General features: G+C 38.9%; 1 protein-coding gene across 1 annotated transcript in view; it reads left to right on the top strand.

Moving 5' to 3' along the window:
• LOC145984459 (uncharacterized) overlaps positions 1-13,384 on the top strand; it is a 63,595-nt gene that overhangs the window by 26,100 nt on the left and 24,111 nt on the right. Inside the window, exon 2 of the mRNA XM_083118120.1 lies at positions 10,720-10,781. Coding sequence (XP_082974246.1) covers positions 10,720-10,781 — 62 coding nt within the window. The remainder of the gene's footprint in view (positions 1-10,719; positions 10,782-13,384) is intronic.

The raw sequence follows: 13,384 nt of genomic DNA, 5'->3' as shown, positions 1-13,384 counted from the left end.
CCTCCTCTCCTCTCCAAACTCCTTTCCTCCTCTTCCATCACCTCGCTTTCCTTTCTCTCTTCTTTTCCTTTCTCCTTATTACTTCTCCTATCCACTTCCTCCGTCCTCTATTTTCTTCCCTTCTTTACTTTTCCTCTTCTCCTATTGCTTTCTCTTTTCTCCTCTCCTTTGTTCCCTTTCGTTTCCTCTCTCCACTTTTCCTTTGTGTAGACTCATCAACAATGAAATACTAGAAAATCGACGTTGTTTCTTTCTGAGAGTATTGCAACAAATGTAATACTGATTTTTTTTCTAGTTTTATGCAATAATATTTGGATATCTTTCTTTCGCGTATTTTATAAATACCTAATGTGCATGTGGCAACCCTGAAATTGAGCCTAACTCTACATGCAACCCACCAACGCCTTGTGTAAATTGGATTGCCTAGTTTAAAATGTTGTTGTCCTAAAACCTTTGAGAGACACTGTACAAGGCTGCTTCTATCCATGTTCCCCATTGCATTAGTATTGGTTCAGGGAGCAGGGGTGGTTTCAGGCAACGTTTCTTTGAATAATTTCACTCGGGAAGGCGCTTTCATAAACACCTTCTTCACTGTGGAAATCAGTTTATTTACATCTGAAAAGTGTGATCGTATCTCCTCGGCGATTCTGTGGAGGCCATGAACGATGTAAGTAACATGTGTTAGCTTAGGGTAGAATGCCTTTAAAACTTTGCCAGCTGCCAACATGTAGGAAGCTGTGTCTGTAAGCAACATTAGGAATTTTCCAAGATTTATCTTTTGGCATTACACACGACGTATACACAACACAACTACTTTCTCAACTGGCTACTTGAGGTCAGTGATTTATGCCCGAAAAGGTGGCAGGTCTTATATGGATGCGAAAATGCAAAAACATGCAAATATGCTAAAATCCTGACTCTAGTTATAACTAGTTAGGATTTTAGCATATTTGCATGTTTCTTTTTACAAGGGTATATCGATATGATCTGTTAAAAACTATGCGTTCTAGATGTTTTGGGGTCAAATGGCGCAGATCTTATAGTGCATATTTTGGAGGTTAGTGCATATATTTTATGTTAATGCATATAAATGAATAATTCAATTAACGATTGTACATTTTCTAATTTTTAAAAACTTCATTCACTGAAACCGGTTCCTGGAAATGTGTGGACAGAATTTCCTGGTTTCGAAGTTAAAATTAGCCATACGTATCTTTATCAGTATTAGAGAAAATGCCTCTCTGGAATATCAAGCTCCATGTGGAGGGGATGCGTGATTCACATCGTATCCATACAAGACCTGCCACCTTTTCGGGCATAAATCACTGACCTCAAGTAGCCAGTTGAGAAAGTAGTTTGTATCACATGTTAGTCAGGTGCTTCAAAGAAAAGTGAATCAAGACTTTCCAGATTTCTCAGCAAGTGACATTTCTTTGTTAAAATATTGCCCTCTAACAAGTTGTGAGACAGAAAGAACATTTCCAAACGCAATAACGTGGCTATGATGTGAAAAGTTCAGAGATGAATACGTCAAACTGTCGGCTAATGGAGGAAGTAGTTTTTGTCCATGACGACAGTCTAGATCAACGGAATTTTATATTTAAAAAAAATTGGCCGTGATAACAATCATCGGCACAAATGTAATTAATTTAATGAGAATTATAATTATTACATGAATATGTCTTTCCATATCAAGGACATCACCAAACGTTTGATAGTTTACTGAAAAAACTTGAATTAGTGTACCAAATGGGGTGACACAGAGAATTATGAGGGTCTTCCTGGAGTGAAATCTCAGTGCTCTAATAGCTGGGTTTGTAGCCTCCATCGAGATCAGTGATACCTTCGATTACCCACCAGAACTCCAAAATTTCGTTTGTTGGTTTAACACCCTGAGGGAAAATTGAACATGACTGCTGAGTAACTGTGGTCCAGACTTTAATCTAAAGCGTCGGGGAGAGTGATGATTGGAGTTGACGTGCCATGGTGACCTTGTGTTCCTCAACAAAGATCCAACGTGTATGCGTTTAGCATCAAATGGTTTGAAATAGGAACGGTATCAAGGTGTCGTCTCGAGTCTCGAAATATATAGTTTAAACAACATATACAGCGAATCACCGCATAGACTTTCACAGTGCATAGAGGCCATTGGGGGAAACAACTCTTCTCAATAACGGTTTTCTGTTTAACGCCTGATTTCGACGTTACGAACCCTCGAAAAACAGAAACTTACCCCGAATGTATATTCAACCACGCAACACAGACTCGCAATTACCACTACGATTTATCAAAACATAACTATGTCTGAAGAAGTCGCACAGTAAAGTAAATTTAGTTTTGATATATTTTTTCATTACCATATCCAAGTCTCGAACGAGACCGAGAGTCTTGGGCACTAAGAATCCGTCTCGTCTCGATTTTACAGGCCTGTCTCGTTCTTGGTTAGGTCTCGACAAATTTGGAAGGAGCTGGTTTCGTTTCTGTCTTGATTTTGCTGAGACAGCCTTGGCAACATCTCTACTCTGAGATCTTCATAAGGCGCTACAAGGCCGAGGTGTCTTGAGTTTTAAATTTCCGGTAAAGGCACAAGTGGATTTTGCTTTGTGTTTGTACGGTATTTCCAATTGCTTCTGTTCATCAACCATTGTAATCTATGTGTATGGAAAATAATGATCATGAGGCTGAAGTAACATTTAATATTGGTTAGATTTCAATTTTATATTATGGTTATTTTACGTCACTTTTCCACCGTTTAAAGGTAATCGCGACGATCAGTATGAGAGATGAATTGATGAAATAGGTGATGGGACAAACACATGACTTGTCCAGGATTCCTATCTAGAACCCCTGTTTAGTAGCTTGCTATTATAACTACTACACAGAGATCGAACAGTTTTATACACACTTTAGAAACCCAGTGAGGTAAGAAGTATTTTATGCCATACTTCTTCTGGCATTTCTGTGACGAAATTCGCAGTAAGTGAAAGTAAAAAAGCAACAAAGAAACATAAACAATAGGTGAACAAGTATCATGGAACCAAGCATCTTTGTCGGCAGGTACCATGTTTAAAAAAAACTGGCAAATATATACTAATGCTCATATCTTAGTGAAAGCAATAGAATTATTTATGGGAGCGGTCTTGTGCTTCTAAAACCGGTTCTACTGTTGAAAAAGCCGTATACATTTTTCGCTTGTCTGCTTGCTTTACGAACTGTAGTTTTTTAGAAAGCGGCTGGAAACTTGTCAAACTTGGTGTGACATTGAAGTTTTTGCAGGATCATGGGAATTCTGAATCTGCTGCCAAGAAACACAGCTTTTCATTGTCTTAAATTAAATATTTAACAAAAATAACTCTTAACATTCACAATATGACAGATCAAACATTTAAGATAATTATTGAAGATTAGGCACACACAGGAGATGTACTACGCAGAAATTTTCAGCGAAAGATGCAGGCTCGACCAGGACTCGAACCCGGGTCTCTGGCATACCGTGAGATTGCTCTACCACTTTTTTTTTCTTTTTTCTTCAAAAGGAATACCCCTACGCGGTAGTATCCCCCGTCATTCACACTTTTTCAACTTTTACACTTTTCAATTTTTACAGTATTCTCAGTTTTCACGTTTGGACAAACACAAATACCCATGCCTTACCCGGGACTCGAACCCGGAACCCCTGGCGTTGCAGTGCGCTGTGTTAACCACTCCGCCACGGAGGTCGACACCACTGAGCTACTTGGTCGGCCTGGCCTCGCCTGATTTTTTGCTATCGCTGTTTTAACAGCGTGGAATCTTCTATGCCAGTGCTACCGCAACGGGATCTGTTGCATTTGAAACATAGTCGATTTCGACGTTGCCTGGTTCCTCCCAGCGTAGAGATGTTAATTGTTGAAGATTAGGCACACACAGGAGATCGCTGAAAATTTAAGTTAATGTATTACATTTTTGTGTCTCTGGATGCAAGAGGCGAGATTTCGTTAGACTCTCCATTCATTTACAGCAATGAAAATTAATAGAAACAGAATATCATAACACGATAGTTTTGTTCTTATTTTTAGTACAGCTTGCCACTAATCAAGTTAAATTTGTTATAATACTGAGAACTTGTCGCTGTTAAGTGTGTATGTAGCTATGTATTGTTTTTCCGGAAATAAATGCTGCTTCTGAAAATATAAAAAATTGTGGACAAAATCTAATCACGATTTTCCTTTTGCTACATGTAATAATACTATGATGAATTGTTGAACTATGGAGGATAAAAGAAAAGAGTGAGTAGCTGTCCAACGGGTCACTTGGCAGGAACAATATCTTCGTCTAATGAGGTGCGCGTGAAAAAACTTCGAAAATTTGAAACGCTTTTTCTCAAAATGGCTGGCTAGTGCGCGATAGTACCTTGGCACATCAGTACCTATAAAGTACCCTACCACTACACGAGTGGCCGCGGTGGCTCAGTCGGTAACGCGTCTGACTACCATGCTAAAGGTCCCGGGTTCGATCCCCGGCCGGTTCAAATCCGGGAACTTTTATAACGATGGAAGCGGCCCCGGCGCCCACCCAGCGTCGAATAACATGGGGGAAACCCTGGTGGGTAAAGGCGGTCAGGGGCGTGATGCTGATCACATCACCCCCACTCACGACCGGATCAAGAAAGTGTGGGGCGTTACCCCCACACCCCTTATACGCCTTCATATCGTGGTGCTATGCACAGGGGAGCACTTTACCTTTACCACTACACGAAGTCCCGTCCAAAACTCAATTTCCCAAGCCGTGCCCTCTCCTGTAAGTTGTCAATTAACGTGAGGGTACATGTTGATAGCCTACCCCTTTAGTGTTTTGAAAAGCGATAGCTCAGTTTTTAACGTTAAAAGATGTTATCCTTCTAGACGTCTAAACTAATAATAAATCATCAATTAACATGTGATTGTGTGGCCAACCCCCGATTCGGCGTCTGAAACTAAGTAATTACTGCCTGGAGATGTCTAACAATAAATCGTCAATTAACATAAGAATAAATGGTTCTCCGTTGGCGACTAAAATTAAGCAAATATCTCTTAGAACCATCTAACAGTGAACCTTGAATGAAACTAGCGGGCAAGAACCTTGTAAAAAGCACGAGAGAATGTCATTAATCCTACACTACAGTTACAAAAAATCTTGGAACTATAATGGGGTTATTTGGGTACCAAGATCCCTACAAGCAATTTCAATACTACTTTAAGGCGGTCTTTCATTCTCAGTAAAAAAAGAAAAAGTGCTTTCATTGTTACAAAAATTCGTTTCATTATATTAAAGTCTACAGGCACAGAAACTAATTTAGAATGACCTTCGCCTAGAAAAGCATGTGACAAGTTATTGTCAGTTCATACAATGTATATCTCAGGTGATACTGGGACTTGTATGGGAAAAAATGATAGAAGAGCCTAAAATTACTTGATAGGCCATGCGCTCTGGTCTTTCCAGCGCGGTAGCACTCGGCTGAGCTGCTGCATCATTAATCCACGGAGAGAGTACTCATTGAGAAATCGACTCACGATCTCAGTACCGAAAGTTCCACGTTCGAGTCCTGTCCAGGGTATGGATGTTCTTTCATGAACTTAATGTAATCATCATTTCATCCTCATCGTCACAATTAGCCAAAATCGGTAGAGCGTAAGGTAAGTAAGGTAAGGAAAATACAGATGTAGTTGATATGTGTTGATGAATTTGCGAAAAATTGAACGTTTGTAGTTTGTTTTAATTATTTGTGTGCCGGCTCGGTGGCCGAGCGCGTACAGTGATCGACTTGCCACCGAAGTTCCTTGTTTCGAGTCCCGTGCAGGGAATGGATTCTTCGTGATTGTCCCTTCTTCAATTTAATCTAATCAAACAATCCTCATCCTCGCGATTAGTAAGAAACCTTCTTAAAATAACAAGAAAATACAATATAAATACAATTATTTGTTTTTACATTTTTACTCGTTTATGATTTTGGTACTTGAGACTATCCCTTCCAAACGGAAACAAGGCTGAGACTGGAGACCGGAAGAAACAGAAAATACCGGGCTCCGTGGCTTAGTGGTCAGGGCAACGCGTTACAAAGCCAGAGGAACCATCGGTTCCGAGCTTCATTTGCTACGTAAGCTCGGCCGGATATGATATGGATGTTTATGTTTGCTTGTCCTGAATGAAAAATTATAGAATTAAGCAAAATTGATATCAAGGGATGAGAAAGAGAATAACAAGGGAAACTGCCGCTTAGGGAGCTTTCTTTTCCACCATAAAAAAGCGCCTAAGTCATAGACTTTCGATTTCACTACCAAAGTTCCCTTGTTCGAACCTCGGCTTGGGCATGAGTGTTCTTTGTAAGTGTCCTTTCATCAATTTCATCTAATCACTCATTATCGTAATCACGATTAGGCAAAAGTGGCCGGAAAATAACAAAAATAACAAAACACAAATACCACGTAACAATGATACGCTCCATGGGTACTAATCAGCGCATTGGCGTGTCGCCCATTGTATTGGCTATAGATTTTTAAAGAAATGAATATAATTTGTATTATAATTAATTTGCATTTGAAATTTGTCCCGAACCATGGTAGTGCTGCTCCGGCTAGGGACGCTCGCAGGTTTGAGTATCCTGGGAGAAGCGTAACAACTTTTCTCTGAGATTTCGGCCTGTGTATGCGACCGGTGGCCATCCACCATCGTGAGGAAATTGGGGAGCTACGAATGAGTACCGTAACCCGATAATGAAAACCTATAACAACGACTGTAAGTTCGTCCTATCTCCGGTGAGTGAGTGAGTGAGTGAGTGAGTAGGATCAGGTGGGACTGAGGCCGGCAGTCGGTAGGTAGGCCCGGGCTCCCAATGGGCTGTTGCCCCACGGGTTATTATTTGAAATTTAACTAGAGAACAAAACTTGTTATCTTATCGGAATTTTACCCACAAAATATATTTCTACTTTATTGGTTACGAATAGGTCGCTGTAATGGGAATTTTGCCCGACCCTGTGGCCGAGTGGTTAGCACATCGCGCTGCGAAGCCAAGGGTCCCGGGTTCGAATCCCGGTCGGGCTTGGTTGTTTGTGAATGTCCATTCATCAATTTCATCATTTCATCACTCATCCCCATCTTCGCAAATTAGCCAAGAGGCACAAAACGCGAAGTAAAATAAACTAAATCAATCAAATCAATCAATCAAACTGTAAAGGGAATTTCGTTCAATTGTCGACCAGTGGCGGCGATTAGTGGGGGCGTGGGAGACAGTTACCCCCCCCCCCCCCCCCACACACACACCTTTTGCCACTTTTGCCCCCACACCATTCTAAACCTTAACTAGCAAGGAACAGTAAACTGTCCTTGCCCCACAGTTTTTTTTAACCCAATCGCCGACACTGTTGTCGATCCATTGACAGATGGATCAAGATAATAAATATCTCAGTCACTCTCACTTGGTCTTCTTTTAGTTCACGAAATTACATCTTTGTATCTGTAGAAGAATCAAGTTTGATTGCATACGCGAGCTAACAAATGGACGAACCAACCGGGAAAGTTTCCTAGGATTAAATTATAATATCTATATTATTCAGTACTCCAAATTAATGCATGTACTTCATTGAGTACATCGAGATATCGAAGGTAAAACATATATCGATTATTGACTTTCCATTGTTTGATTTCCATAGACGGGCAATCAGATCAAGTGCCCTATATCAAATTAGATTAGCATTAAAAAATATGTTTCTGTTCACCGAGTTTTATGTTGCTATCATTAGTAGTTTCTGAAAAATCGATAGGTTTTGATTATTGACTAGAACCAACAAATGGATGAGCCGAGGAGATTGTATAATGTAGAGAATTCATAGTTCTTTAAACCAACCAAATTTCATAGTTCACTAGGACTTCATTGTAGAAAACTTTGACCTTCCCATTAGCTAGTTTCCGAAAGATGGACAGATCACTTTTGATTTGATTTGTGTTATTTAGAGTAGCTTTTATGCCACTCTTGGCTAATCGTGATGGTGGAGATGAGCGATGATGTGATGATATAGATGAAACGACATTCACAAAGAGCACCCATGCCAGACCGGCATTCGAACCCGGGACCCCCAGTGCCGTAGCGCGCTGCAATAACCACTCCGCCACGTTGGTCGGCTCACTTTTGATGGATTGTTGGTCTTCACCGACAGACGGGCTAATGATCTAGTTGATTTTGTTGTTTTTTGGAGCTAGTATTTGATAGGTCCATCAGCGATCATCTTTTTTATTGCAGTTTCAGAGACATTGATAGTTAACACGGATAGACGAACATATATAGGCCCGAGTTCAGCTTTTGCTGATTAGCACCCCAAAAACAATTCCAAGTCAACAATCCACATATTTTAATGCAGCTGTATATCCAAAGCATTTTTTATTTTTGTAAAAGTTATTTAGCGTCACGTTTCTGCCACTTTTGGCTAATCGCTACAAGGAGGATGAGTGAAGATATGATGAAATTGATGAAGGGACACTCACAAGGAACACCTATGCCAAGACCGAGATTCAAACCCGTGACCTTTTGCTTCGTAGCACTCTGTCGAAAGATTTGAGATGTAAACACGAAATTTAACAAACCGATGAAACTGTGAATTATCTGCTGGCTGTGATTTACATATTCTCGATGAGCTTGTACATTTCTCTGGTTCACTCAACAACTGAAAGTGATAGGTACGTATCTATTTCTCGGAAACAACTAAATATGGAAACATAAAATTCAATTGAGAGCAACATGTACAGTACCTAATACCAACCTAAAGTGATGCAAAGGTACTCGACCTGTTTGTCTATGGCAGTCAGGCAATTAAAGCTCTACATCGATATCGTCGTCGCCTTGTAATCAAAGGGTCCCGGGTTCGATACCCGGTGGAGGCACATAGTAGTTCGGATCCCACTTTAAACTGTAGGTCAAGACCCAATTAGCCTTAATGTGCACAAAGTGGACTTTAAACATCAATTCAATCAATCAAATCAACATCGATATATGTTTAACCTTCGATATCTCGGATGTACGCAAAACTGAAAACACGTCACATAAGATATAAAACGTCAACTAAATTCTACAAACTTTTCCTGATTGGTTCTTCTAATTGCCTGCTCAAGTCAAAATCAAACCAAGCGACACTACTTGATTTCTCGGATTACTACTGCACAAACAAATAATAAATCACGTGAACTAAATAATGGATAACGGGTTATTTAATATCTTGATCGAACTATCCATCTCTGTCAGTTGGACCCAAAAAATTGACAACTGTCGGCATTTTAGCGAAATATCCTTAACAAGTTTATTATTTTTTTAAAGCTATCCCCTGCACATTGTAACATGATTTGAAGGCATTAAAGCCTCACAGATTCAGAATCTCGGTCATTTATGGAGGCGGTGTGATCCGCACCACGCTGGGGTGGCTTTTAAAATTTTATCCTACTCCGCTGGATCTGCAGGGCCTGCAGATTGGAGCGACGTTTTTTACTGTTCTTTGGGAAGGTTGTCACGTTTATAACCCCCTTGTGACTGTCCGCCATTTCGGTCGAGCTACATTGAGAAAATTTCAAGAGAGCAATAAACTTTTTTTCCGTCTCCTAGAGAGAATTCTACGTGTCATTTTTGTGAATGTGTTGATGTAAGTGCGTGTCCTTTGCAGGTGCATTTTTTGTTTGTGCTGCATAGAAGGATTTGTAAATATTGTGTGATTGTGATCATTGGCGGATTTAATGGGGGCACAGGGACACGTGACCCCCAGAAGAGATGCAAAATAATATGAAAAGTGATGATATCCTTATATCCTAACGAGTTAATAGTATAATAATAACATTAACACACACAAAAATATACATGAAATTTTCCCTAACCTGCAGAATTGAATAATTGGGCCCAATAAAAATCTAGTTTGATAACTTTTCACATAGTTTCCAATACGATAGATTTTTACCGGTAAAAAACCTAATAAGAATTCTATGATCAGAACGACACAGTTAATTTGCAAGAAAACCGAATTAATGTAGTAATGAGAATAATAGGCTATTTAGATCATTTTGCAGAATGTTTGCTTGCTTACAATTGCACTAATTTTATTTATTGGTCAAGAACGTTTCACAGCAGAGGAGTTGATAGAATTTATGTCAATAATTTAGGACGGGGTTGTACCTGAAGTTCCTTCAACATATAATTATGTATTTTTTTAAAGGCACTGTAATATGAATGCCATCTGAATATATATATATATATATATTTGATCTTTAATTGTGCCCAAAAAATGAAATATATTTACCCATTCTAACTAAATAAGTAACAGAGGGTGCAAAACGAGTATCTATGTATCATTGTGCTTGTTCCATCATCCATAATGGATCATCAATCCATTATCTATCCTAATTAATCCAAGAGGTAGAAAAGCGACGTAAACTGCCCGAAATTGAAAGATAAAGAAGAGAAGAAAACAGTCATTTACAAGGCGACTACTGTGTGTACCTTGGTATTTGACGGGTGTCCTCAGGTGGAGGGGGTTAAACTATCGCACACCACAATGTATGAAATTCGAATCCTTGAAATTCATCGAAACGTTGAGCAGAGCTTATGGTAGCTCATTTTTTAAATTGGATGTCCGTTATAAACAGAGTCGATGGGAATCTGAATTTTTTCTCTTCCCTTTGTTTTTTGTAGTAGATCCCGAAGATGATTTTTTCCACTTTCCGTTACAGTTATCAACGGCCTTCTGGTATAATACACAGCAGCAGTCCACGTCACAAGCGGTGCTAATACGGTAAGATAACCTTCATACAATTTATCTTTCATAGAAACAAACAGGAAGTGACAGTTACGTTAGAGACCTTCGTTACTTGTACGTAGCACCTCACCATTCTCTCCTGGTAAAAGAATGTGAGTCGGGTGAATGCCGTGGAACCTTAACTCGAGTCAAAACTCAAAGCAAGGTGCAGTGTACTGCCGTTTTTTGCTTCATTATTTACCAAGGCATTGCAAACTTAGTCCTTACATTTATATTGCATTCAATGTATATGATAGTGAAGGGGTGACCCCCCGCCCATACACACACAAGGCCAATGGCGCGTCTCCCTCCAAAATCACGTCCTAATGCCCATAAAGTATTTAATTACGATAGTGTGTTTACTAAAAGTAGCATTTTCTTTTACCTTTACTTAACACTATACTTGATCTGCTCCTCCTTCCTAAACAGGATTACCCCCAAAATAGTTTACCATAATCCCCCAACATTGTTTGGATGAATAGGTAATATTTAGGGCTGAGCAGATGTATTGGTATCGGCCGATACTAGTGGTATCTGTTGCAATTCATCTACCGATAAAATCTGATACTTTACCGTCATATTAGTCTTTCACGGGGTACGCAAAAATGCAGCGGGGCCTAATTATCCTTGAAATAATGAAAAATTCAAACTTACTTTTAATTTTGCACAAATTTTGCTCAAGAAACTGCATATTTTGATTACACATCATCTGATTCTGATGTATTTCTTGAATATTCTAAAGCAAATTTCTTGGTAAATTCAAGAATATAATTGGATGAGAATATTTATCGACCAATATTGATCAATATTTTGAACACATTTTAATTACTGCAATTTTCAAGTATCGATATCGGTATCGGTTCAAAGTGGTATCGACTCAGCCCTAGTAATAATTGATTTTTATTTGAATACAGTAGCCTGTTAAACTGTCCATATTTTTGTTAAATGTTCAATTTTTGAAATAACGGAAAGTTAGCACATTGATTAAATGCTTAAGTTAGTCTCAAATGTCATAACGTAATTTACATGAAATATGCATTTAAACAGTGTTTGTGTGTGGAAAATAAGATTATAAAAATCCACAATCTGAGTATTTAACACGAATTGAAATGTAATTTAAGATAGAAAATTCAAGCTTGACAAACCAAATAACGTGCTGCCGCTGTCTGTTAACCAAAACTGGTTTGTTTGTGTGACCAATTCAATTATTGTTCCACGAGACATATAGAGAACCTTAGCTAGAAGTTCCTAAGGCCAGAGCGATAATATAATAAGGCGCCTCTTTCAAAGAACTCGCCCTCTTCTTGGATAAATATAATTATTGTAGTAGTCCATAAGAATAATTAGCTACATGGATTTTATCATAAGTGCAAATTTCATTTGCTAAAGTAAATTTGTGTTACAACAAGAAGATAGAATGAGAATCTGACATCATTTATTTTTCTGTTTTATCGAGTAACGTGCAAGGTGTTACTATGAAGTACACTTAGTACAGCATACAGCAAATAAATTATGCAATAATATTACCAATAGAACTACATCATCCAAATAACGCACCTGCTTTAAATGAAGCAGTATGCCAACACTAACCATTGTTTTTACGAACTGTTATTATTAATCAATATCGAGAATATCATTTATGCCGTGTAACGCAGCTGGAGTATTATTGTTCACAATTACCTCATCAAAACACCAAACATGCGTTTTTGTAAAGCATCACTGCGAGCGAAGCGGGCAAGACAATTTTCACTTCCATTTCTTTGCAGGCTTGCAAGAATATTAATTTAACGAAGGTCTGAATACTTTCATAGGATCCTACGATTTCTAGCTTCTGTTTTTGCACATTCGCGCCGAAAACGTGTGCATACCATATCGCTAAATATCGTCTTCAAATCATAATGTTCGAACCCTCCTCCTACCTACACAAATCCCTTGACATTCTAAGATTTAACACTTTATGAAAAGTTTCACCCCCTCCCCCAACCTCAGATTTAATACTCAATCCTCGCACCAAATTTCCATGCCAATTTTAGACTTACTGATGATATTGAAGAGTGGATATTGCCCCCTCCAAAAAATTAATTCTCATTCTCCACAGCAAAATTTCCATAACAGTCTAAGACGTAATAGCAATACACAAGAGTTGGATGCCTCCCCTAAAAATGTAATGCTCAATCCAAGAATTTGATATCACCCCCCCCCCCCCCGCCGAAAATACATATTAATCGTTGCAATTCCTTTGGAAGTCTACACATTACTATTTACATAACAGCAATAACGTAATTCAAATTGTGTCCAATGCTCTGCTGTTCACTCAGTCAAATTTCCATCACAAAAGTTCCCCCTCCCCCTAAAATGTTGGGTGGACGCAACGTGCGTCCACAAACCTGTTTGTGGACACCCCTTCCCCTAAATACTTCCTTTTCTTCATCTAATGGATCAAATATGGTGCACCTTTTACATATATTTTAGAAATATATAGCTATAAATGTTCAATTTTATAGTTTTAAAGAAACTCCCCAAAATTACGATGGCGCAGTCTGCGCGACAATCCCCCCCTGTTGGCACCCCTGTGATAGAGCTCTTTCGTGTAGCCTTTG

This window comes from Lepisma saccharinum, chromosome 2 (assembly GCF_977018435.1).
Source record: "Lepisma saccharinum chromosome 2, izLepSacc3.1, whole genome shotgun sequence".
NCBI lineage: Eukaryota > Metazoa > Arthropoda > Insecta > Zygentoma > Lepismatidae > Lepisma > Lepisma saccharinum.
The sequence above is the reverse complement of the archived record's forward strand: the minus strand, read 5'-3'. Positions and strand labels throughout refer to the sequence as shown.